Source organism: Colletotrichum abscissum, assembly GCF_030869225.1.
Source record: "Colletotrichum abscissum strain IMI 504890 chromosome Unknown Scaffold_1.1, whole genome shotgun sequence".
Taxonomy (NCBI): Eukaryota; Fungi; Ascomycota; class Sordariomycetes; order Glomerellales; family Glomerellaceae; genus Colletotrichum; species Colletotrichum abscissum.
The window spans coordinates 1,644,301-1,669,579 of record NW_026849987.1 but is presented as its reverse complement, the minus strand read 5'-3'; the positions used below and the strand labels follow the sequence as shown (position 1 = coordinate 1,669,579).

Here is a 25,279-nt window from a genome sequence, read left to right as displayed (position 1 = left end):
CAGGCTCTCCCGCCGCGGCCCCTCGCGATGTCCCAAAAATAAAATACAGCTCTAGTCTCCCGGCAGTACGCACACGGCGCAGTTTTGTCCGGAGCTTGCAGACACCCGGCCGGCAAAAGCTTGTATTTTGAACGGCGTATCTAGACGTGTCAGAACGGGCGATTTCGAGTATCGATCACCGGGAGATGTGCCTTACATAATACACTCACCATAGGGAGTTGACGGATCATGTGATGATGGGATACGTACGGAAAGGCATCAAGACTCGAGAGCCGATTGGCAGCGAGTTGAACCGGACAAGTAACGGTACGTATTTGCTTTCTGACGTCCAAGGCGACAGGTACTTTCTCGGTACCCATACCCTTACCCTCTGCTTCCCTTCCCAACACCTTTCCCTCCCAAAAACCCAATCCATACCCAGCCGGAGCCGCTCTTTTCATGAGATGCCGTGCAGCAACTTGACAGATGCAACCCCAATTTAAACGAGACTTCCCAATGGAATGGGACCCCTTCTTTCCGCGCAAGCTAATGGAAACTAGGGAGAGCGACTACGTACGTCCAAGACACCGCTTTCCACGGGTATCATGGCGGCACGGCCGACCACGAGGCGTCGAGACTGAATAGTTTGTCAACTAGCCACAGATAGACCAGTGCCCTGAGATTCCCAGCCCGTCCCAGTCTCAGCTGGCTTCTCAGCCGTGGCCGCCGTGGGCGGGGGACCATTCCACAAACGCCTCCAGACCGGCCGCTAGTTCCTTTTCAGCCTATTGTCTGACAATACGCTGTTCTTGCTTCTGCGCCTAGAGAGATGGGGCTCGCAACCAATCTCTTCATCACTTTCTTGGCCTCCTTACCTCCGTGATACTTTGGGCTCTTTTTCGTTCATCAGGGAGAAAGCAGGGGTAGCAGGGGCAAATAAACAATAAAAAGAATGTCAGGGGCTAAGAAGCGCTGGAATGTCCAACACGCCCACGTTCAGTAAGGTCTACACAGTAGAACGATTTCGCACCTTTTGCAACCCTGGCTCCAAGTACTTACACTTTGACTCCATCACACCGCCAAGACCTAGATGCAGCTGTCTGCTCATCGAGCTCCGTCCCCGGCCACACCTTCCAGTGAGAGTCGAGGAGCTTCGAGTTAGTCTGCGAGTAAACACGACAGCGAGAAACATGCTCGTGAACCGGCCCGTGACGGACGCCACAGATGCAGTCATCCAATGCTGTAAACATCCGATACGAGCCACTCTAGGGCCGACGTTCACGGATAGACTGACGAATGTGTCTCCGGCTCATGATGCTCCATTGGCTGACGGACGATGGCGACAGCGGAGCGTGCTAAGCCGGCTTCTCCCACTCGCCCGGCTCCTCGAACGTGGAGCCGTGATGGGCAAAGGCAACACCAGCTCCGGCGCCAGCGGGCGCCGTCGATGCTGGGGAGGCCGGGCGCGCGTCCCTGGTGGCTTGCAATGAGCCATGTGGGGTGGCAGACGCGCAAGAATGTGGTGCTCATCTTTCCCATCCTCCCCCTCATGCCACGAATCGACCAAAGCACCATGGTAGACCACATTGCCTCAGGGTCTCTCTGGGGAATGCTGAAACGCTCGAGGATGACTTATCGGAGGGAGGAGACAATAGTGGTCAACACCAGACTGGCATGGAGTGGACGATAGCCAGATTCCACGCAATCGCTGACATGTTCATCGCGAGGGATGTTGAGCAAGATGAGCCGACGACAGATGGCCCCCAAGTCAAGCGAGCGGCCTACGCCGTACAAGGCCAACTAATTTTGGCGTCCAAGGGAGCCGGCAAGACCATGGAACCCCCGTTCCTCCCGGCTGTGCGGACTCGACTTGCATGCTTGCGTCTTCAGATGAGATTGGCGCAGGGGCAGTGACGATCATGGATCAGGACCATGGACGGCATTTCCAGCGACAGATGCCAGGCACTGCAGTAACTGCACGCTGCTGCCCAGCCAAAACACATGACTTGCTGTCGGCTCGTTTCAAACCCCCCATGTCCTAGACATTTCAGAGTCTCGTCAACGGTTGGCCGCGCCAGAATTTGCGGGAAACGGTGGAGTAATCCGACAGACGAACGGCAGAAGATGCCGTTGCGTTGCGGCACATTGTATGCTGTTCATGCTGAAGGACCGCTGGAATGAGCTGCGACAGCGGCCAAGACATGGTGCATTCCTTCAGACGTCGAGAGATATTGGCGACAAGGAGTGAGGCTGGAAGTAGGCCACTTGGCAGCATTGGCGGAGGTTCGTACTGTGACTCCAATGTCTCAGGGAGTAAACTTTCCAATCTAGGCGTTAATTGTTCTACTAAACTCTATCCGCGAGAATTTCTGACAGCTGGACAATTAGTTCAAGTCGATGGAGCAAGACGACCCAGAAGGAACCGAGCGAACCGGCGCAACCATGGGAACAGCGCCGTGTGTCCCTCAAGAGCAGCCGCCATCCCAGGGGGAAGCTCCGTCGAAACCCTCTCTGTGTCAAGGCCATTGCCCACGGTCCACACGGTGACGCGTGTGCGAATTGGATCGGATCACAGAAAGTTCACGCTGGGATGCCGGCGAGAGCGAGAGTGCAGACAATTAGACAAAGTTGGGGCGGCTGTCGGAGAGAGTTGGGCGCATATCGGGCTGTCCGTTACTTCTTGAGCTGCTCGCGGAGGATGGCTTGTCGACCTGCTTGATCAAACGACTTGATGCAGAATATGAGGCTGCGTTCGTTCTTGCTCGAAGCATCGGCACCAGGTGCAACGAGCGATCGCCGGGTGAAGAATAGTAAGATCTCGTGTTCCTATTTGCCCTAGGTGTCAAGAACACTGACGACGGGACCCGACTGGAGCGAAGCTAACGTCGAGATCGAGTGCGAGTGCGCTGCATACGGCGGGTTTGGTGCCATGCTGTGGTGTTGCAGATGTGACGGGTACGACGGGTGAAGAGAGACTTGCAGATTGTCGAGTCGGGTCTAATTGGATCTTGAGCGGGGCTGAAGCTTACGAAGTATTAGTGGCTTGGCGCTAACTTACGTGGTGTGGACCACAACATGTACTCGTACGGATACCTACACAATGTGCGCTACAAGACTCTGTTTTGGGGAAGAGAAGGAAAGCCACCGTGGCAGATGAGGGCGAGGCAGGCAGGCAGGCAGGCAGGCAGAAAAAGTTAGAGAGAGACAGACCAGAAAAGAAAGGCGGTCTCCAGAAAACAGCTCCCGTCCAGTTCAAGGAACCCGTGGGCTTGCGTCCGGTTGGATTGGTGGCTTTTGATGCAGCCATCTCGATCTGCAGGTGTTTTTCTATGTCTTGGTGTAAGGACGTTCAAGACCTTGGTGCTTGTATCCGTAGGGTACAGGAGTCGATGCCCCCCTAAACCCGAGTCCAGGGAAACGGACCATGGTCCAAATGGCTTGCAGCCTTGTACTGGGCGTTCTCCCAGGGAAGGAAGGGCGGCGGCAGCGACGGCGGGGTGGTAGAGCAGGGTTTGGCCTCGTCTTGTTTGTTCAGATGGGACGGCTGGCTACTTTATGGTCCATGCCGCCGGATCGAGAGAGAAGAGAGCAATGCAGCCATAGCTTAACTAGCTGGTTCTCGTCACGATGGTTAAGCGTGTGCCAAGCTTTCGGAATGCAGACATTGTTTCTATGCAGTCTTGTCAGCGGTGCGCAAGTCTGTGTGGGTAAGTTGAGAGAGTGTGCGCCGCGACACAGCAACGGGAGTGCCAGAATCATCATCAATGTGTGTGATGGACGTGGAAGTCGCAAATCGCACGTCGCAAGTCCCGGTACGGGGTCGTGGGGCCCGCACCTTCCCCTGCCCTTTCCTTACGTCTCCCTCCTTCCTTCTCATCCCTCATCCCTCATCCCTGCTTTTGCTCTTGCTCTCTCTGCTTTCAGCCCGGGGTAGGTGCTGGTCACTGCCTAGTAACTATTAGTAGCTACGACTAGGGAAGGAACCTCCCAGGTAGTCTCGTACTTTGCCCGTACTACCACCACCGAGACCCCCGCCAGCCTTTTTTGCCCTGAGTCTGACGCAAAAGAGAAAGAACGAGACCCCAAAACTGGCAGACCAGGCGGGCAAGAACGACGTACTTACTTTGGGACGCCGCCGCCTCGGACCTTCCATACGACTTTCGTTATATTTGCACCTGTCTGTCTACTTTACTCCCTTTCCCTTCAATTCCGCGGTTGCCCTTCGGAATTCTACCAGACGAGGCGTCTCCCTTTGAAGCATTCCAACGAACCGACGACCTTGCACTCTCGACACTCCCTTGTGCAACCCGACTTCCCATGGTACACTGAAATAGGACCCCAAAGCCCTTACCTGGCGACGATCTCAATCCATCAGCACCGGCCCTCGCCTGAATTCACGCACCGCCTCGCCGACTGCCCGCCCTTTTTTCCTTTTGCTCCCGCTCACTACCGTGGACTCGAATCTCACTCACTCACTCAGCTTGTCTGCTTTTTCTTTTCCTTCCACACCAACTACCTCGTCTCGCCATCTCTCGTCGTTGCCCACCATGACTGACGACTACCGCACCGAGCGAGCGGGCTCTTTCGCCTCGTCTTCCACCGACGCCGCGACTCTCCACGAGCTAACCAAGTTGGACCCGATGGAGGACAGCGTTCAGAACCTCAAGTCGCACGATGACGAAGAGCTGGGCACCGAGGAGGACGAGAAGCTCTTGCCCAAGACCAATGAGAAGGAGGAGCCCCAGAAGTCTGGCATGACTTCTGCCATTATCTGGATGACCGTCAACACCTTGGCGACGATTGGAATCGTGAGTATACCACCGAAACCTGCGATTTCCCAGGAATGCGAAAATATGCTGACAATACCTTACCCAGGTCTTCACCAACAAGGCCATCTTCTCCGACCCTCAATGGAAGCTCTGCCAGCTCACCTTTGCGAGTTTCCACTTCTTGGTCACTTTCGGCACGCTGTTCGTCCTTTCCCGGCCTACCTTCGCTTACTTTACTCCGCGCCGTGCCGCCATCCGGGACTTGCTGCCGCTTTCCGTCGCCATGTGCCTCAACGTCATCCTGCCGAATCTCTCCCTGGCCTTCTCTTCCGTGACTTTTTACCAGATTGCCCGGATCCTGCTGACGCCGACCGTCGCGCTCATGAACTATGTGCTCTATAAGGCGACACTGCCCAGGAATGCGATAATGGCGCTCATCCCGGCTTGCCTCGGAGTCGGTATGGTCTCTTACTACGACTCTCTGCCTACCAAGGACGACAAGGTCAAGACCACCTCTACCCTGGGTGTCGTCTTTGCCTTTTCTGGCATCTTTGCCTCGTCTCTCTACACCGTCTGGATCGCCAGCTACCACCGTAAGCTCCAGATGTCCAGCATGCAGCTGCTTTACAACCAGGCTCCCATCGCCTCCTTCATGCTTCTCTACGTCATTCCCTTTGTTGACACCTTCCCCGACTGGGTCAATGTTCCTGGCAACCGCTGGATTATGATTGGCATGGTAGGTTTCCTCTGTCTTGAGTACCTTGATTCACTGTTGCTAACCGGTAACGTATAGTCTGGCGCCTTTGCCTCGCTCATCAACATTTCCCAATTCTTCATCATCGCCCAGACCGGTCCTGTGTCCAGCACCGTTGTTGGTCACCTCAAGACCTGCACCATTGTTGCTCTTGGCTGGATGGTGTCAGGCAGAGCCATTGGCGACAAGTCGGTTCTTGGTGTCTTTGTTGCCATTGGCGGCATTGTTGCGTAAGTTGTGAACAGAGCCTCTCTGCATATGAACACCAGACTAACGATTCACGCAGCTACTCTGTCGTCATGCTTCAGCACCAGCGCAACCAGCGCAAGTAGGCCATGGTCACATTGGCTGAGGCTCTACGTTGACTTTATAACATTTCGGAAACGGTTTTTCCTTTCTTTTTTGGCAGCATGGTGATCATGGGAATCAAGATGGCGTTGAGTAGATTGAGCCCGTCGGGATTAGACAGGGTCTATTTGGGATGATACCTCTTTTACATGAACCCAAACCTATCATGGCTCGGCGTATGGGGAACACAGGCACTCGAATTCGTAGCAAGGGAAAAATAAAACACTTACTTTATTTTCCAACCAAAACCTGACGCATCTTTATGCCTCTTTCTTTTATTGTGATACGCGACATGACATGTTTAAAAACCCAATCTACCCTTTTTTTGAAGCCATGTAAATAACGCCGTACGGGGTACTCCCTGGCCAATAACACAATGCATCACTGTACTTGACACCCCGACATCCGCAGCGACCGAGGTGACCAAAGACCACACGGGGAAAAGAAAACCACTCTCTACAACTGGAACCGCTTGCGGTCCTTCTCCATCCTGGCCTTCCACTCCCACGGCTGCGACTCCTCACCCTCGCTGCCCGCCCTGCCGATACCCTTGTCCACCCTCCTCAGCTTAGCCGTGAACCGCGGGCCAACCTCCTGCAGTCCGACGCGGATGCCCTCGACGCCCTTCATCTCGGAGCCCTCGGCAGTCGTGATATTCTTCTCCGTCTCGCGCTTCTCGCGGAAGACGTAGCGGTGGCGGCGGAAGAAGAGGTAGTCGCGCTGGTTGTGCACCGTAAGCACCTGGCGGCCCTCGAGCTCAGGCTGCGGGGGGAAGAGGCGCTGGAAGAGGGCGGCGGTGAGCAGGCCGAGCGGGGTCTTGAAGTTGTTGAGGAGGAGCTCCGGGTAGTGGTTCGTCGGGTTGCCGTGGCCGGGGAGCTTCTTGCCCTCCATGAAGTTTGTGATTGTAAAAGTGAAGGTGGGGCCGACGGGGAGGTGGACGATGGACATGCCCGTCAGCTTCTTCTGGTCTTCTTTGAGGAGGACGACGGCGGTGTAGTCGCGGTTGGCGGCGAACTTTGAGATCTCGCGGAGGGAGTACTTGTGGCCGTAGCGGTGGGCGGAGCGGGGCACGTAGGTGGAGTTCGGGAAGATGGTGCGGAAGATGTTGGCCTCGTGGTGGAGGGTCGAGTTGAGGGAGGTGGTGATGAGGATCTTGGGGGGCGGGGGCGCGTCTTCGGAAAAGAGGCTGGGGAACTTGAGGGCGAGGGAGGACGGGGTGAGGTCGAGGTTCGTCGAGGTCGTCGAGGGCGCGGCAGAGGAGTCCCTCTTTGCGCGGCGCTTCTCCTCGCGCCGCGCCTCCCTCTCGGCCTTCTTCTCCGCGGCGGCGGCCTCGTCTTCCTCGTCGTCGAGCATGCTGTCGTTATCGCTGTCGTCGTCCTCGCCATCGTCCTCGCCATCCTCGGCGTCGAGCTCCTGTTCCAGCGCGGCGTTCTCCTCCTCTTCTATCCTCCTCTTCTTGAGCCTCTCGACGTCCACCACCTTACCCAGGCTGTCGTCGTCGACGTCGTCCCAGACGCGCTTGCTGTCGATGGTCTGGGGCTTGTTCTTTGCGAGGCGGGCGGCGCGGAGCTCGGGGTTCTTGTCCTCCTCCTTCTTGCGGCGGAAGCGCATCTCGCGCTGGGCTTTATCCTTGTCCTTCTTTTGCAGGACGTACATCTCCTTGCGCTTGAGCTTGTTGGACGTCTTGTTCGTGAGCGAAGCCCCCATGGACTTGCCCGGCTTGGAGAAGCCCATCTTGAAGATTGGCTTCTGTTTTCTCTTTTTCGTTTCGATTGATAGAAGGTGAGTTTCCTCTATCCGAGTTCGTAGACAACTTGCCCGTGGATTAAGCTCGTTCGATCGTTTGGAGGTTCGGTTTGAGGGTATCTGTCGCAAAGAAAATGATGCTGTACAACTTTCGTCGGTCCAGAAAAAAAAAAGGCCGTACAATCAGTGAAAATCAGCTTTGGAGAAATTTTGGCGGGGCACCAACCAATCCCTGCAGCAGATGCATTTGAGATGGGTCCCGACGTTCGGTTTGCGGGGGCGCCAGGGATTGTCTTCCTCGATCGCCGTTGGTGGACGAAGTAACGGCGAATTGAATGATCCGTGATTCCACTGTAAGATACGTAGGTACCTATCAAGTGGGGTGGGGGTCCAAAAGGCAAGATTTTGGTCGAGTCCAATCGCCTGGTGCCGGTCTGCGGCTGCGGGACAGAGGAAGGGGGTCCGTCCGGTGCCGTGTGTGTTCCTGGCCTGGCGCGGATCGCAACGACAGGGCCACCTCAACTGACAGACAGGCCTCTTTTGGTGCACCCAATGCCAACCTGGAATTGGAGGGTACAACTTTTTTTTCCCACCTCAGGCTGCCCACCAACGAGGGGTGTGAAAACTGGAAAGGGCAGACGAACATTGACATCGACCACGACCACACTCGCTCATACACACTACCTACCCCTCTATACCTAGCTCACCCTCTGCAGTCTGCACTGCACGCACTCTCTCTCTTCGGGGCATCTTTCCGATTGAGAGCCGGCCATCCATCCAGGTTAGCCCTCCATAGGCATTACTTACTTGGCTGCAGCAGCCCAGACTACCTTACAGTGAGCTGCCAGTGACTCCATCCTCCCCAGATGACTCACGCTCCTCTAAACAACCCCACCAAACGATCGAGCAGATGAAGCCCTTTCGCTTTGTTGCACACCAATCACCTTCAATTCGTTCCACAGCTAGCTTCTGTGCAGTTCGGCCGGCCGCTTTTTTCCACTCCCACCAACGTTACCCCTCCCCCTCCTCCCACTGCTCAAACCCATACTCCTCCTCCCACCAACGCACCCTCACCACCTCCCGTCACCTCTCCCGGGCTCAAGTCCTCGCTCCCTCGAAAAAGAACAAGCCCTCGTCCGCTGCCGCCGGCTCTTCCTCCAAGATGACGACCACCGCGACGACCCTCAAGGGTCAGCCTCTCGACAGGCAGACCCTCGACGCCATGCTGCGTCGCCGTCTCTTCTTCACCCCGGCTTTCGAGATTTACGGCGGCGTCGCTGGCCTCTTCGACTACGGCCCTCCCGGTTGCGCTCTGCAGGCCAACATCGTCGAGACATGGCGCAAGCACTTCATCCTCGAGGAGGACATGCTCGAGATCGACACCACCGTCCTGACCCCGCACGAGGTCCTCAAGACCTCTGGCCACGTCGACAAGTTCGCCGACTGGATGTGCAAGGACCCCAAGAACGGCGATATCCTGCGCGCCGACCACTTCGTTGAGGACGTTCTCGAGGCCCGCCTCAAGGGTGACAAGGAGGCCCGCGGCCAAAAGGTCGAGGAGGAGGATGACCCCAAGAAGAAGAAGAAGAGAAAGACAAAGGCCGAGGCCGTCAAGCTTGAGGACGCTGTCGTCCAGGAGTACGAAGAGATTCTGGCCAAGATTGACAACTACAACGGCGAGGAGCTCGGCGAGCTCATCAAGAAGTACGACCTCAGAAACCCCAACACTGGCCTCCAGCCCTCGCCCCCCGTCGCCTTCAACCTCATGTTCCAGACCGCCATTGGCCCCAGCAGCAACCTGCCCGGTTACCTGCGCCCCGAGACCGCTCAGGGCCAGTTCCTCAACTTTGCCAAGCTCCTCGACTTCAACATGCAGCAGATGCCCTTCGCCTCCGCCTCCATCGGCAAGTCCTACAGAAACGAAATCTCCCCCCGCGCCGGTCTCCTGAGAGTCCGCGAGTTCCTCATGGCCGAGATTGAGCACTTTGTCGACCCCGAGGGCGGCAAGAAGCACGTCCGCTTCCCCGAGGTCAACACCGTCGAGCTCACCCTCCTCGATCGCCACACCCAGCTCGCCGGCAAGACCGAGGTCAAGAAGATGACCATTGGCGACGCCGTGAGCAACAAGGTCGTCGACAACGAGACCCTCGGCTACTTCCTCGCCCGCATCCACCTCTTCCTCCAAAAGATTGGTGTCGACATGACCAAGGTCCGCTTCCGCCAGCACATGGAGAACGAGATGGCCCACTACGCCGCCGACTGCTGGGACGCCGAGCTCCTCACCTCCTCCGGCTGGATCGAGTGTGTCGGCTGCGCCGATCGCAGCGCCTACGATTTGTCCGTCCACGCCAAGAAGACTGGCGCGCCCCTCGTCGTGCGCGAGCGCCTCGACGAGCCCCTCGTCTTTGAGGAGTGGCAGGTCGAGATCGACAAGAAGAAGTTTGGTCCCCAGTTCAAGAAGGACGGCAAGACGGTCGAGGCCGCCCTCGAGGGAACCACCCAGGAGCAGCGCGAGAAGCTCGCCAAGCAGCTCACCGACAACGGCGAGCTGGAGCTCGAGGTCGCCGGCGTCGGCAGCGGCACGGTCAAGGTCAGCAAGGACCTCGTCAAGATTGAGTTCAGAAAGCGCGTCGAGAACACCAGGGAGTTCACCCCCAACGTTATTGAGCCCTCCTTTGGTATCGGCCGTATCCTGTACTCGCTGATTGAGCACGTCTACTGGAACCGCGCCACCGAGGATGGTGCCGGTGACGAGGCCCGTGGTGTAAGTTAACCCCCGAGCATCCCTTGATGAACGATTTACTAATCAAATGACTCCAGGTCCTGTCCTTCCCCCCGACAGTCGCCCCCACAAAGGTCCTGATCGTGCCCCTGTCCGCCAACAAGCAGTTCCAGCCCTTCGTCAGCAAGATCTCGCAGAAGCTGCGCAAGTACGGCATCTCGGCCCGCGTCGACTCGTCCTCGGCCACCATTGGCAAGCGCTACAGCCGCAACGACGAGCTCGGCACCCCGCTCGGCATCACCATCGACTTCCAGACCGTCCAGGACAGCACAATCACCCTCCGCGACCGCGACTCGACCAAGCAGGTCCGCGCCGACGAGGACACCATCATCGCGGCCATCCAGAGCCTCGTCACCGGTGCCAAGGAGTGGAAGGACGTCGCGGCTGAGCTCCCTACGTTTGAGAGCCAGGAGGTTGATGTCACTGTCCGGTAAACCAAACAGAAATGGCAGCAGCAAAAAAAGAATTTTCATATGGATACCATGTTCCCCCCCTTATTTTTTTGTCCGTCACAAAGGGCCTCTCTATAGAGATGGAGAAAGAAAGAAATAGGTGGATGTTGAAAAAGTCCGTGGGAGGGGGGATTAAAAAAAAAGTCGCCCAGAAGCGACACCTGTAGACAATCTCAATTGAGCCTTTGTGGATTTGAATCATTTCCTGATACCTTGTCGGTGCGTCCTCATGCCCTGGTGTACCTCAGGTATGATGGAATTTCGTATCGCCTTCCTACCCTTCTTCACACGATGATCCGAGGGAGCTACCTCACGCTGTGTTGTTATTCCAGGCATAGGGGGGCCCTTTCCGTTCGTGTCTGGCAAGAGCTGTATACCCTACACAAGGGAGCATCCCATGTAGCATAATGTAACTTCCTTGGGGCCGCTACAAACGAGTGCGTATTCGACCCTCGCAGGTTTTCAACGAAGAGGCTGTGAAAACTTTGTTATGCTACCCTGAGATGTATCTGTTGTAGTAGAGGTTCAATTCGTCTTACAGCAGAGACCACGTCACGTTCTGAAAGACTTTCCCCTCTTCCGCTTATCGAGGGGGAGCGAATCGTGAAATCAAGCTCACACTCGCACGAGCGTGGAAAGAAGATTGGAAACTAAAGGGAGGCGACACTTTGGACGCGAGCAGCGTTTGTTCTTGGAGCATACTCGCTAATGTGCCGCTGTTGCGTTGTCCGGAAAGAGGGGGTGCGTTTCCAGACTGTCTTGTGAATACGGGATCGCTGTCGGGGGTGTAGTGGAAGGAGGGGTTTCGAGAGGACTCCTCCTTTGGATTTGTTGATGTTTTCTAGATGCTATACGATCAAAAAGATCGTGAAGGGGGGCAACTTGGTCAAACGCAAAATGACTGACCTGTACGATTCACCCCAAAGTGACCACAACTTTAGAGGAAAAGACGAAGGCTTTCCCACCTCACGTTCTACCCTGTGTTCTCTCTTGTTTCATGCTGAAGAACACGAGCTGGTCCAGATGTTAGGCCTCGGTGTAGATTGTCTACCTTGATAGAATGGCACGTGACCGATTCGAGACGGGCCAGCGGGAGTGTATCCCGTAAAGTGGATCCCACGGACCCGAGAGGGGCCGGGTTTACGGGGACAGCGTGGTGACTGACGCCCTTTGCCCAAGTGATGCAAGGAGGCGACTTGAGCAGCCCACGCTAAGCGCGGTGAAGTTCCTTAGGCGACATTCTCTTCACGCCATTTCCCAGGTTAAAAGGACTTCTTGACGTCTAAAGCTGTACAACTTGGAGCGGGCAGAAATGAATCAATACCTATACCTACTCGGACAATGTTCATGTTGAGATGGTGGTGAATATTGGCCAGCTGGTGACGGTCCGACCGAGTGGTCAGGTTTCACGACAGTCGTTGCTAGTACTGACGTGGATGCCCTCTACGGGAATGGCATGACACCTCAGAGGGGTCTGGACCAGGGGCTTGGAGTAGCATACCACCGGGCCCATGAAGCGGAAGGCCGGCTGCCTGAAATGACATTCCTCAAGCACACTTTGCTGTGACGTCGGATGCCAAGCGTGTTGAGCGCCGGGCACTTCACCGCGTTGATGCGGCCACGGCAGCGGCGAGCCCGACTTATACCACCTTGGTAGCCGCAGAAACAAGAAGTCCAAGTGATGCTCAGGGGCAAGTTGTGCATCACGTCTTTTCATCGCATCTCAAATCTTTCGTCTTGGCATCGAAGGAAATGAAGGGGAGGACAGGTCGAGGGCGGCTATTCCGACTCGGGAGGCAACGTCAAGGGGGCAAACCGGAGGCTCGAACCTGCGACAGATCCGCGGTATTGGAAACAAAACTGAGCAGTTTGTCCACGGGCCGTTTCGCTCGATCTTTGGCTGGAGACTGAGAGGCGACGTTAGACGCACAATACGACCGAATACATAGAACATCTAATTGTTCTAATCCCCGGGAAAGTTCTTAAAAGAACAATGGTTACGGTGACAACGCCCAAAGTCACCGTCTTCTCGCCGGTGAGCTCAGAACATGTTCGAACGCCAGCATTGTTCTTGGGTGCACGGGACGGTGGATGGCTGATCTGCCAATGGCGTCGCACCCAAGCAGTAGATCTGGAAACATCAGTGCAGACGATGCGAAATGCAGCCCTGGTCTATGTCTTGTGCGGGTATGATGTGCAGGTCTGTGTTGTATGCAGAACATCGCAGGCTGCCTCCCTCTTGTGCCGTGCTGGGATGGAAAATGCAATGGAAGATTCCACGGTATGTGAAACACTCCACGGCCGTCGCCGTGGGATGGGCGAGTCGTTGACAGGAGGCGTCGCTGCAAAAGCGAGGCACGTTCCTCCATCTTCGGTGGATCGTAGATAGCCAGCCGCTTTCGAGCACACCCCAAATTGAAGGTCTGTGGATGTTTTGGGCCTCGGGCGGCTGTGGGGGACCAAACCATGGGAAACTTCAAAACAGGGTCCTAGGCTGCTTCGATTCGGGCGATGCCGATTTGAGACTTGAGAGTGTTCGTATGGGATGCCAGGTTTGCCATTCCGCACTGTGACTGAGAACCCGTTTCTCAACCTGTGCTGAGCTGCGTGGTCAATTGTTCCGCGGCTCAGCTGCAGCTACTTTTGTTTTCCGAGCACCCGGATTAAATCGTTGGCGCGGAATTGATGCTTCGCATGCCACTGCTCGTGAGGACCAAATGGCAACATTGATCCCATCAGACCCGTGTCTAGACTGGGAGGGGGTGAGGGCAAAACGTCTCTTAGGCCGTGAGACACTAAAGACTCCTGTTGCTATGGAATACCCTTAATGTGAAGGCGCTGCATATCTTCGATGCAGCGACAGCAGAAATCCGAAACATCAACAGATTGCTGTCCGCTGTATTTGTGTGAGCACCGGTATGGCGCTGATAGGAAGCATGAGGATGATCAATAATCGGAGTGCAGCTGGCGTGCTTGAGCAGTGAGCACTGGTAGGCAACTCGCTGCTGGTCTTGAATTACAAGATTCGAAAAGGGTTTGGATGTTTCCAGCATTGCCTTTAGGGTATGCAATGTGCCATCGGGTATACCAGCCACAAATGTTCTAGTCTTGTCAAGTTTCGAGGCGTCGACCAGTGGCTGCGTTTCGATGGCTGCAGTCGATTGCGACTCGCTGGGTCTTTGTACGAGGGGAAGTAAAAATTGGTAGTACTTTCCCTGTCGAGACTGGACGACGAGCGGCGGCTTTCTTAGCCTGTGAAATGCCAGCCTAAGCTGTGATAGATGACAAGATGACAAGGCCGTGCCTCTAATCGCTGGCAGTAGGCTTGTCGCTCGTCGCTTCCGATTACGGCAATTTCTTGTTTCTGCGTCCGTCTACTGAGATGGTGGATGCTTGGGCGTTGGGTTTCCTTGATGGAGGGCTAACGGATCTTGACGTCGTGTGCGCATGATATTGCGTCGTAGAGTTGCCGTCAATAAGGTGTTCGTCAAGTTACCGATGAACCGAGACGAGGCAGGCGGAGAGAGTCAGGCTTGATGTCATGTGGTCTGCTAGAGGAGACGGGACGACGATGTGTTGCTCAGTTGGGAAGTTTAGTATCCATGTAGATTGCGTCTGAGACGAAGACTCTCAGGCGCAGGGTCGGATCGAGGGGTACACAGAGACGGGCAACAGTAAACGCGTCGGTCTTGGATATCAGCGTAGTGTCGTGTGGACTCGTTGCAGGCTGTTGGAAACGAGAAGGGACGAAGTTGCAGAAGGAGGGCTGTTCCTCCGAAGGGTGGATCTTGTTCTGCATGGAAGCAATCGGGAGCGAAGAAGAGTGTCACTACACTTTTACTTCATAGCTGTGTGTGTGGAAGCTAACGACGCCATTCCCAATTCTTCCACGGCCCATCATCCTGTTCGGTTCCTGCTTCCAGCGCCCATGTCCACGCGACGCCAGCATCAGCCCTCTTACTTGGTCAGTACTAATGTACGGCGTACGGTCACGTACCAAACCACACAGCAAACGCGGAGTATCCGTGGGTTTCTGGTTCTTCCTCTGGGTCACTGGGTGTGCTGGTCGACAGTGGGCGGGACCTTCATGTCCCTTGCACAGTGCTTCTTTATCGGAAACGAGCCAGCGGGCAACTTGAAGGACCTCAGCTGGGGCATTTTGGGAGATTCTTCGCTCCCACCCCGCTATGACGTCTCACCATGTAGCGCGAGGTCGTGACTTCCAATTCTCAGTATCGGCTGCTAGGAAGGTGTGTTTTGAGCCTTTGGTACCAACATGCCGTTATATGCCAATCGGAAAATATCTGCGGCTTCTCATCTTCGACGACATTGCGAAAAATAAGGTAGCGGCAGATGGAAAGGATATGATGACACGGGAGCTGCACCCAGAGGATTCAACGCCAGTCGCGGTCAGGGTGAGATCGCCGAGACGGCGGGCCAGTCTAATGAGAAGTGTGGTACGGGTAGAGAGACAAGTCGCAGTAGCTCAGGGGGTAACCAACAAGCACCGTATGTTTGCCCAACCAGCGACAGAGATCATTGGCGATACTTTTGTGCTTTTGATCTGAACCGGGGCGGGCCTTGGAAGGGGAAAAAGGTTGACGGACCTGTGGAGGTCGCAGGGCCTTTGGAAGGTCGAGAATCGAGAGTCAACTTCAGAAGCTCAGTCAAGTGTCGGCCCCCTTCCCCACCGGCGAGACTACCTTACCTACTACGTACGACCCGACGTGCTGCATCGTCTCCTGATTCGTCGACCCACGCGGGAAGTCTACTGTGTAGTGTAAGGTACTGCCTTCCCTCCACTAAGGTACCTTTCGTGCTACCTAAGGTAGTTATCATGCAACCTAACTTGAGGAAGGCGCCTTGGGTCACGGTACGGAGTACGGAGTATCGGGGCGGCAAATAGGAAGTCGGTCGCTCCTTCTTTTTGACACTTTGACTACATCGACCCCTGGCACCTCCCCCTCCCCCAAAAAGATGTCTGGCGCTAGTTGAGGTTTGATGTGTGAGATCACTGAGATGGGAAGGAGAGGTCGGACAGGCACCTGCCAGAAGCGCTGCTGCAGAATAATGTGCAGCCTGAAAGAATTGGAGGAAGGCAGCAATTAAGGTACATGGCCTTCCTGCCTTGACTATCGTATTAGAGATGGAAGGAAGAAGGAAAAGTTTTAACATGGAAGGAACGGAGACTTAGTAATTCTCCTAGTGTTCCTGCCCGCTGACCCTCTTGTCATTTCCGCATCTGCAAACTCTACCGTGAACTGCGGAGGCACAGCAGACAGCCGAAATCCTCGACTGACTCTTCTCAATCCGTACATCGTCTTCGCGCCTGTAAGTCCGTCAGATCACCGTACCGTCTGACAGACCAGAACTTGACCGTCAGTGCCTCGGCGCTTGATGAAAATAGACCGAGACAGACACGGAGACGATTCGATTCACAAAAAGGACCCCTTGACGCCCTACGTCGTTTCCCCGAATAGCATCGACACATGACGCCTTGGCCCTTCCAGCCTGCCCAAACCCCGGTCTACCACAGTAATATACCCTGCTTGTTCGAATACTCAAGACGGATACACAGGTCTATTCCCCTGCAGTCGACAATATCCATTCATCTTTGCCGAGGTCAAAGACATCGAGGTTGAAAACGAAGCAGAGAGAGATTGTCTCTTGAACGTGAGACAAACCATCTCGAGAGTATCTACACAGTAATACCTGTCTTTGGTTTGCTGACACTCGGCGCACTCCCAAGAGCCTTTCACGACTTCACTCAGCGGGACACACACAACTCCTCTCCGCCTCCCCCTCCCTCCTTTCGGCTGATCGACCGCGACAAAGAAGGGTGCCGCCAGAAGCAAAGCCAGAGCCAATCCCAGCTTCGCCCCTCTTGGACCAACGGATTCCGCCCACCCCCTCCTAAAACCACCCGGCCTCGAAACGGAAATCTCACCCCCATCCGGCTCGACTCTCAAGTCCTTGAATCTCTCTTGTTTGCTCGCTTGCTTGCTGCCTCCTTTCTTTCAACCCGTCTCCTCTGCCCTTTGCAATCTCGCTGGCAGAACAATATCCCACTCATCACGACATACGAGACTGCAGGCCCCATTGTTGGATATCCGTACGATTCTCTCGAAACTCTGTTGCAAAACTTCTGGAAGCCCGACGGCTGTCTTCTTCCAGGGGGCACGGGCGGATAGAGGATACCACCACTACCTACCTGCGGATACTCCACAGAGTACCTTACTTCCCGGCGAGTGAGAGTCTACTCAGTTACATGCCCCTGTTGCTTCCTTCATTCCAAGAGATACCCGGCAACAAGCCAGGTTGCTTGCTGGACGTCCGAACCAGCAGCCAAACCCAAACGCAAAGCCAGCCCAACCAGGAGGAGCCTTGGCCTGCAACCTTGAACCCGTTATCCACAGTCGACAGTCGACAGCCCACTGCGGCGGCAGCAGAGACAAGCAACCTCAAGCAGAGAAGCGGAGCCCCTCACAGGCTCACACAGTCAGGACTCCCAGGAGGCACGCCGCACGAGTACTCCGTACAAAGTGCCGCCCAAATCTACGAAACATCGCGTGTTCCATACCTTAAGCCATTACCCGGGGGCTCGCATCCGAGGACAGCCACAGAAACACTCGCCTCTTATTAAAAGTGTAATCCCTCTACCCTTTTCCCTGCCCCGACCCGGACGGAAGAAAAAGAAGAGAGAGACCGAGAAAGTGTTTGTTTGCGTGTGTGAGTGAGAGAGAAATGGCGACGCAGAATCGGTAAGCATCTTCCTCTCTCACGCTTTCTCGCTCTCCCATTCTGCTTCTGCTTCTGTTTCTGCAACTGCTTCTCCTTGCCTTGCTTGGTCTTGCTTGGTTCCTCCGGCTTCCTTCTTCGACATTGTCGTCGTCCACCATCGTCATCCCATCGATACGATACGTCCGTCTCCCTCGTCTCTCTTGATCCTCGTGGTCCAGCCCTGCATTGTATGTACTACCTGTTACTTGCTTCCTTGGTCAAGCCAGCCTTTTCCTGCCTAATGCGTCTTGTCTGCACCGCACACGCATATTCCCCATCCGTCCCATCCCAACTCACTCATCCCCCTCCTCCACCCTCCACTACTGCAGTCTGCACCCGCAGTTTAGGCCCTCTGCAAGGCAATTTGCAGCAAGCGGCGGCTGCGGCAAGCAGTAAAAGGAAGCAGAAGCTGCACGAGCAGTACCAGCAAGTTGCCCTGCAGTAACAATACCGTCTTCCTCACCTTAGCAGCTTAAGCATACAAGCACGAGCACAAGCAATTCAAGTGTGTTGTTCCCTTTGCGTGTACGGATAAACGTACGGTGTGTGTGTGTCCAAGGTACTCTGTACGTGCATGTGCATCAATCAGCCAACACACACACACACACACACACTCACTGCGCAGCGCTCTCCTCTGTCCCCAGTGCTGCGACTCGACTCCTTCAGCGAGGCTAGAAGTGGGGTTCATTTCGTCTCGATCTGTCATGGCGCACCTCACCGATTGTCAACCACCAACAGCCTCCTAATTGCGCTGTCCTTCCCATTCCACATCTTATTCTCCTCTTCTAACCCGTCCACTGCCTTGTTTCCCGGCAAAAAAAAAAACACCCCCTTTTCCCTGATCAGCATCATCTTCATTCGGCCGGCGACGCCCCTTCTGTTGCTCTTCGTCGCTGTTTGATTGTCGCCACCACCTCGACTCTCTCTCATTTCATTCCCACGTCTTCGTCGCATGCAGACCTCGCCGCCCGCCGCCGTCGCCCACGCTGCGCAGCAATCATGGCTAACGAACGCAGTGTGTACTCGTCCGGCCAGTTCATGAACCCAGGCCCGGCGCCACGACCACCTACCGATCGACCTCGTCTCGCCCTCACCCCAAGCAATACCCTACCCGGCAGCATGGCCAACATGGCTATTTCTCCTATCCGGAGCACAGCGACTTCGACCTACACCGGCTCCACAATCTCCCTCCCCATCGCCCGCCAACAGAGCAATCAGAACGATGGCATGGGAGGCGTCGCTGTCAAGAAGGAGGGCTGGGCTTCCGTGAAGGAGTCCAAGAACTTTATCAACCCGTGGAAGCAGAAATACCTCATCCTGCGAAAAGAGTCGCTCGACTTCCACAAGACTGAGGGTGGCAAGGTCGCGTATACCCTCTTCCTGAAAGACGTCGTCAACGTCGGCCGTGTCGAGGCCGCTGGCACCATTTTCGAGATTAAGAGAAACCCTAGCGGCTCGTCAAACAGCCCCGGCGAGGACGATGGCCAGACCAAGACGTTGCAAATTCGTGTCAAGAGCGACGACGACTTGTACGAATGGATTGATCTTATTTACGGCGCCTGCCCCGGAATGGGCGGTGTCAGCAACCCCACCAACTTCTCCCATGCAGTCCACGTTGGTTTTGACCCCCAGACTGGCGAGTTTGTCGGCTTGCCACCCGAATGGTCGAAGCTCCTCAACTCATCCGCCATCACAAAGGAGGATTACGAGCGCAACCCCCAGGCTGTCTTTGAGGTCCTCGACTTCTACTCAGACCTGACCAAGCGCGCCGAGAACCCCCAGCAATACTCCAGCCTCACACCCACGCCTCCCGCTAGCAGCCAGCAGAACAAGCAGCTTGGTTATGGCGGCGGCGGTGCAGGAGTTGCGCCGCCTAGGCCTATGCCGCCTTCTCAGGCCCAGCGTCAACCCAGCTACAATACCCAGCCGTCATCGCAAGGCCAACAACGCCGGCCTTCGCCCACGGAACAGCAGCAGCAGCGCCAGCAAATGCAGGGTATGGCTCCCAACTACCAGCCGGATCCTCGCGAGGAGCAGCGCATGAAGCAGCTTGAGGCGCAGCGTTCCCGAGAAAGGGAGATTGAGGAGCAAAACCGGCGGGACCTAGAAGTATTCAACGCTTCCATCCCCAAAACCAAGACGCCCATGGCCCAACAAGAGATTGGTGGCTATGGCGGCAGCTCTTCCATCCCACAAACAGACAGATACAACCCTTCGAGGGCAGCCCCCCCAGCACCCAAGCCGTCACAGCAGCAGCAAGTCAATGGCCTGCGTGCGCAGCGCCCGGCACCATCGCCGCCCACCACCGCGGGCACGCCAAACCGTCCCCCGATGACTTCGCAACAAAGCTCCAGTTCCATGCGAGATCCCAACCAGGGCCAGCGCATGCCTCGGCAAGACCAGCCCTCGAGCCAGCAGCAACGGTATCCCAACAGCAGCCCCCAGCAGCAGAGGCAACCTCCTCAGGCTCAGGCTCCGCCACCGTCTCGACTGCCCGCTCCTGTCAAGCCTTTGAACGTGTCCAAGGCTCAGCCCGCCGCCCCTCAAAGCGATGGCGTCAAGGCCGCCGAGGCAGCTCTCACTGCCAAGCCACCTGCGCAAGAACGCAAGCAAGATGTGCGAATGTCCACCATGTCCGAAACCGAGGTTATGGCCAAGCTCAAGGAGGCCGTATCCAAGGACGACCCCAACCTTTCCTACTCCAAGCAAAAGAAGATTGGACAGGGTGCTTCGGGTTCAGTCTACGTTGCCAAGGTCAAGGAAACCGCTGTTTCTCCCATTGCCCGTGATGTCCTGCGTGCTCAGGGTATCAAGGCTCAAGTTGCCATTAAGCAGATGGATCTTGCTCACCAGCCCAGGAAAGAGCTGATTGTGAACGAGATTATGGTCATGAAGGACAGCAGGCATCGCAACATTGTCAACTTTTTGGACGCCTTCTTGCGAAACAACAACGCTGAGCTCTGGGTCGTCATGGAGTACATGGAGGGTGGCGCTCTGACGGATGTGATTGATAACAACCCCAGCATCACTGAGGAGCAGATTTCCACAATTTGCTTGGAGGTAAGAGATTCACCGATACATGACACCAGCGGGTCAATACTAACAGGATCTAGACATGCCGTGGTCTGCAACATCTCCACTCCCAAAACATTATTCACCGCGATATCAAGAGTGACAACGTTCTTCTGGACGCTCGTGGCAATGTCAAGATTAGTAAGTGAATCGCAATACCCGTTCTTGCGCACCTACTAACCAAGTGTATAGCCGATTTCGGTTTCTGCGCCAAGCTCACCGAAACCAAGTCCAAGCGTGCGACCATGGTCGGAACGCCCTACTGGATGGCCCCTGAGGTTGTCAAGCAGAAGGAGTACGGCCCCAAGGTTGATATCTGGTCTCTGGGTATCATGGCTATTGAGATGATCGAATCTGAGCCGCCTTACCTGAACGAGGAGCCCCTCAAGGCTCTTTACCTGATTGCCACCAACGGTACTCCGCGCCTCAAGAAGCCCGAGAAGTTGAGCAAGGAGCTCAAGGCTTTCCTGTCGGTCTGCTTGTGCGTAGACGTCAAGAGCAGAGCCTCTGCCGACGAGCTTCTTCAGCACGACTTCCTCAAGCACGGATGCCCGCTGGGCAGCCTGTCTGAGCTTCTTGCCTTCAAGAAGCACGCCAAATAAGTTGGCAAGCACAGCACGGGCGGTGTAGCCCACGGCGGTCAGCGCTGAGGAGCGGATGCCATTGACGATTAGTGGCGTTTATTTTGGCACCGGCGGTATCGTGCAACACTTCCCGACGTGCGCGAAAGCAAGCAAAAGAGACATCACGTTCGGCTTCTCGAACGAATTCCCTACTCCTCATCAACCATTCACACGACGTACTCATGAAAACTTCCAATTTCAATCGACGCGGATATCCTTGACACCCCCTTCTGACTTACGCAGGACGAGAAAATGCTTCGTTCATCCCATCATGGCGGCGGCATGGGAATCTTTTTGCTAATGGTTTCGGTCACATTGCATAGTTGTTTAGTCACCGTAGGGGAAGAATGGTAATTTAGAGGAAAGGTACAGCCCGCGACATCTCGGCGGCTCAATCGTGGAGAGGCAACGGAAGAGATAAGGGGCCAAGGGAGACAAGCGTGTTGCCTGGTTCTCAACAGAGAGCATGAGTAGAAGGCGAGCAGACAGCGCTGATAGATCGTCTCAATGGAATGGATCAATGAACGTTGCAGCTTTTGACGTGAAACTTGACAAACTCGAGCACCGCTGTCGAGCCTAAGGCCTCCCTGTGATCTGAGGAAGGTATGCCAATCCGTGCCAGTACGAGAGCCTCGGCGACCTAGGACTATCTAGTAGTCCCATCATCTTTGCTAATCTAGAACATAGACGGAAGCATCCACCTCTTTATATTGGTAGAGAAGACCTGACTTTCGGCCCGCGCGGAGCTTAGCCAATCCCCGCTCTTCTTACTTGCGAAACCGCGGGCACACCTCAACAACCTTCTCGTATTCGGAACCCCGTAGCCCTTGCATCCGAGAAAAACGAGGCCGCCGCCAACCACGTCCCTCGAAACTGGTTTCCTTCCTCTTCCTTTCATGCCACCATTCTCTTGCCAAAATCCGCGTCCCCGTTGTTTTTCTGCCCCGAGCCAGGCTTTGCCGAATTTGCGCAGGCCTCGGTCATACTCTCGCATTTCGAACCGTGGTTCCGCCACCGTCGCGCACACCCGCCGATCGCTACACGGGTTGTGACCGGCCCCTTTCACATTCCCTTTGCTTACCTACTCCGGGGCGGCGGCGGCGGCCTAAGCGTCCCCAGGGGGGAGACTGCTGGCTGGTTGGTTGGCTGCTGTGTGCGAGTTGCGCGCCGCTGACCAAAGTCGAAGTGGCTGGGCTGCCGCGTAACCCGGCACGGTACGGTAAATGATGGACAGCCCGATGGATGGGTCCGGCGGCTCGTCCTCGGCGCCGGGTTCGACGCCGACGGCTACGGCGACGACGCCTCACAGTGGTGTTGGGGTGACTGCTGCCGGTGGTACCAATACCACCACCACCAAGTCGCCTAGCGTTGCGATGCCGTTGGGGAGTATTTTGGCGGCGAGCAGCAGCGTTGGTGGTTCGTCCACGACGAGTACGACGGTCTCGGCTTCGGGTGCTGGTGCTGGGAGGCGGAGCACGCCTAGTGGCACTACTACAACTACTCCTGGTGCGGCTACGGCGAATACTGGCGCGACTGTTGTCTCGAGGCGGTCGCATCCCAAGTCGAGGACGGGGTGTAGGACGTGTAAGAACCGAAAGATTAAAGTGAGTTCTTTAGTATACCATTCTTGGTGTTGCAAATCGTTTGCTACGAGTGTTTTTCTTACCTGGGTGTTGGTGTTGTGACATACACCCCACCCACTTTCCTTTCTCACGCACTCTCATTGATGCCACCATCACATCTCATTTCATTTCCCTCAATCTCAGGTCTTGTCTATTTTTCCATACCCTCTTACTCGATTTTCTTCTTGTTACACAATAGGTGACCCCAAGCACCGAGACAAACTGACAAATAACCACCCCCACAGTGCGACGAACACAAACCCTCATGCAGGAACTGCATCAAACACGCCGTCCCCTGCGACTTCCTCCAGTCCCAACGACACTCCTCCTCATCCGTCCCGCGCTCGCCAGGCAGCCTCTCGACCCCGGGAGGGCCCGTCAACGGTGACGACATCGGGGCCGGGGCCAGGGCCGGTGGTGGTGGTCTCAGCCTCGGCAATGGCGGAGGCATCGACGACCTCTCCCTTAACCTAATCGACCTGGAACTCATGCACAACTTCACAACCTTTGCCTTCAACACGCTTTCGACGGACCCCGTGGTGCGGCAGATGTGGAAGGTGCCCGTCGTCCGGCTGGCGCTCGAGTGCGACTACGTCATGCGCGCGCTGCTGAGCGTGTCGGCGCTGCACCTCGCGCACAATAGGCCCGAGAGGCGGGATTTCTTTATCAGCCGGGCCCTGACGTATCACCAGATGGCGAGCCGTACGGCCATGGGGTTGATGGGCGCTCTAGATGGGGAGAATTGTGAAAAGTTGTATCTGTTCTCAGTGCTGACCATCTTTTTTGGTATGTTTTTGTCACTCACCCCCTTTTACCCCTATTTCACACAAATCTACAGCAATCAGGACTAACACCTCCCCAAAAGCCCTCGCCTGCCCGCGCAAATCCTCAGACTCCCTCATCATGGGCGAGTCCTCCTTCCCAGACTGGCTCTTCCTCCTCCGCGGCACCCGCTCCCTCCTCAAAGAACTCGACCCGCACACCTACGCGGGGCCCCTGACCCCAATGTTCAACCACGGCCGCGAGCGCTACATGCACACCCGCGACGAGTCCAAGATCCAGTCCGACCTCCTCGCGGACCTCCAGCGCCTCGTCAACAAAACCTGCGCCGACGCCGCGCTCCTGCCGATATACAACCGCGCCATCGACGAGCTGCGGCGGACGCTGAGCGTGTTTCTGTGGGACGGCGGGAGGGGCATGGATATCACGGACGCGTTTGTGTGGAAGTATCTCATGGCGGAGGATTTCTTGCCGCTTTTGAAGAGTCCCGGGCACACGCAGGAGGCTGTGGCGATCTTTTCGCATTTTTGTATTTTGCTAAAGAGGTTGGAGAATGAGTGGTGGCTTCAGGGGTGGGCTACGCATTTGATCTCGAGGGCGTGGGCTGTGCTGGATCAGGATCATCGGCTTTGGATTCAGTGGCCTATTGAGGAGCTTGGGTGGGTGCCGCCTTGATTGTACGGGGGGACGGGGTGTTGGTGGAGGTTTTGTGTATAGGAGTGAGCAATTTCGTGTTTGTTATGATGGTGTACGATGTCACGTTTGGCTGAGCGTTGCGAGGTCATTTTTGGTACATAAAACATCGGATGTCGTTACATGTATCTGATGTTCAGAAGGCTATGTGTTCTTACTGATAGGATGCTCTCAATAGATGGATGTACTGAAACGGTTGAAAAACATGGGTTTCCTTTCTCCTATCAATACTGTGTTGCTGCCATCTATTTAGACCGGCCAAGAAGAGCAAAGCAGACCGCAGCAACCTACCTGTATTCTTCGTCTACAAACAACACCGCGTACTTACAAACCATCATCACCGTAACCCGGCGACGTGCGCAATCTGGCGACGTGCGCGATGTTAAGGAGGGCGTTACGGCACCAGCCGTCGGTTTTGTCTGTGGAGGCTTTCGCGCCTGAGGGCTTAGGACAGGAATCACATATAAGACAAATCAACACCCCCTAAGCACACAAAGTCTCTTTCAAGCTTTGTAGCATATTCGGCCCGGAATATAAATTGAAGGCCGGGTGACTGAATGGTACGAGGGCCTCTCTGGTACAACAGCCATTTGAACATGAGCTAGAGCCTCCCCATTCATGATGTGCCCGCGCAAAGAGGCTTTTCGTCATACTACCTTATTCTGGAGTCTTATCTCACCCCTCGATGGCTTGGCAGTCTGGTCGAAATAGCTTGTAGCAGGTTCTTACACGGCCAAAGATGAATTATCATGTCTGTGCCGTAAGCGATGGGCCTCCTCATGGCGAAGGAAGCACCAAGCTCGGTTCGTCAAATCTTGAGCCCGACGTGGAAGTGCTTGGAAAGTTGCAGAACGGGACAAATAATAGCTCCCAAATTCT

At 55.6% G+C, this 25,279-nt stretch overlaps 6 protein-coding genes across 6 annotated transcripts; 4 read left to right on the top strand and 2 right to left on the bottom strand.

The window, feature by feature from the left end:
- Positions 1-2,652: 2,652 nt before the first annotated feature.
- CABS01_00512 (uncharacterized protein) lies at positions 2,653-3,484 on the bottom strand (the record flags this gene model as incomplete). The annotated part of the gene is made up of 3 exons (XM_060533893.1): positions 2,653-2,805; positions 3,038-3,306; positions 3,403-3,484. Coding segments are annotated over 3 exons (504 nt in total), but the record flags the coding sequence as incomplete, so codon positions are not given.
- A 1,042-nt stretch (positions 3,485-4,526) lies between these two features.
- CABS01_00511 (triose-phosphate transporter) lies at positions 4,527-5,834 on the top strand (the record flags this gene model as incomplete). The annotated part of the gene is made up of 4 exons (XM_060533892.1): positions 4,527-4,787; positions 4,855-5,484; positions 5,542-5,732; positions 5,789-5,834. 4 exons carry the CDS (start codon positions 4,527-4,529, stop codon positions 5,832-5,834), a joined length of 1,128 nt encoding a protein of 375 aa, XP_060406406.1.
- A 472-nt stretch (positions 5,835-6,306) lies between these two features.
- On the bottom strand, positions 6,307-7,584 carry CABS01_00510 (brix domain-containing protein; the record flags this gene model as incomplete). Its single annotated transcript, XM_060533891.1, has 1 exon — positions 6,307-7,584. The coding sequence occupies one exon, from the start codon at positions 7,582-7,584 to the stop codon at positions 6,307-6,309; it is 1,278 nt and encodes a 425-aa protein (XP_060406405.1).
- A 922-nt stretch (positions 7,585-8,506) lies between these two features.
- CABS01_00509 (glycyl-tRNA synthetase) lies at positions 8,507-10,812 on the top strand (the record flags this gene model as incomplete). Its single annotated transcript, XM_060533890.1, has 2 exons — positions 8,507-10,360; positions 10,417-10,812. 2 exons carry the CDS (start codon positions 8,507-8,509, stop codon positions 10,810-10,812), a joined length of 2,250 nt encoding a protein of 749 aa, XP_060406404.1.
- Positions 10,813-18,609: 7,797 nt separating this feature from the next.
- CABS01_00508 (uncharacterized protein) lies at positions 18,610-21,284 on the top strand (the record flags this gene model as incomplete). The annotated part of the gene is made up of 3 exons (XM_060533889.1): positions 18,610-20,670; positions 20,724-20,823; positions 20,875-21,284. The coding sequence occupies 3 exons, from the start codon at positions 18,610-18,612 to the stop codon at positions 21,282-21,284; spliced, it is 2,571 nt and encodes an 856-aa protein (XP_060406403.1).
- Positions 21,285-22,531: 1,247 nt separating this feature from the next.
- Positions 22,532-24,382, top strand: CABS01_00507 (uncharacterized protein; the record flags this gene model as incomplete). Its single annotated transcript, XM_060533888.1, has 3 exons — positions 22,532-22,909; positions 23,173-23,713; positions 23,793-24,382. 3 exons carry the CDS (start codon positions 22,532-22,534, stop codon positions 24,380-24,382), a joined length of 1,509 nt encoding a protein of 502 aa, XP_060406402.1.
- Positions 24,383-25,279: the final 897 nt, after the last annotated feature.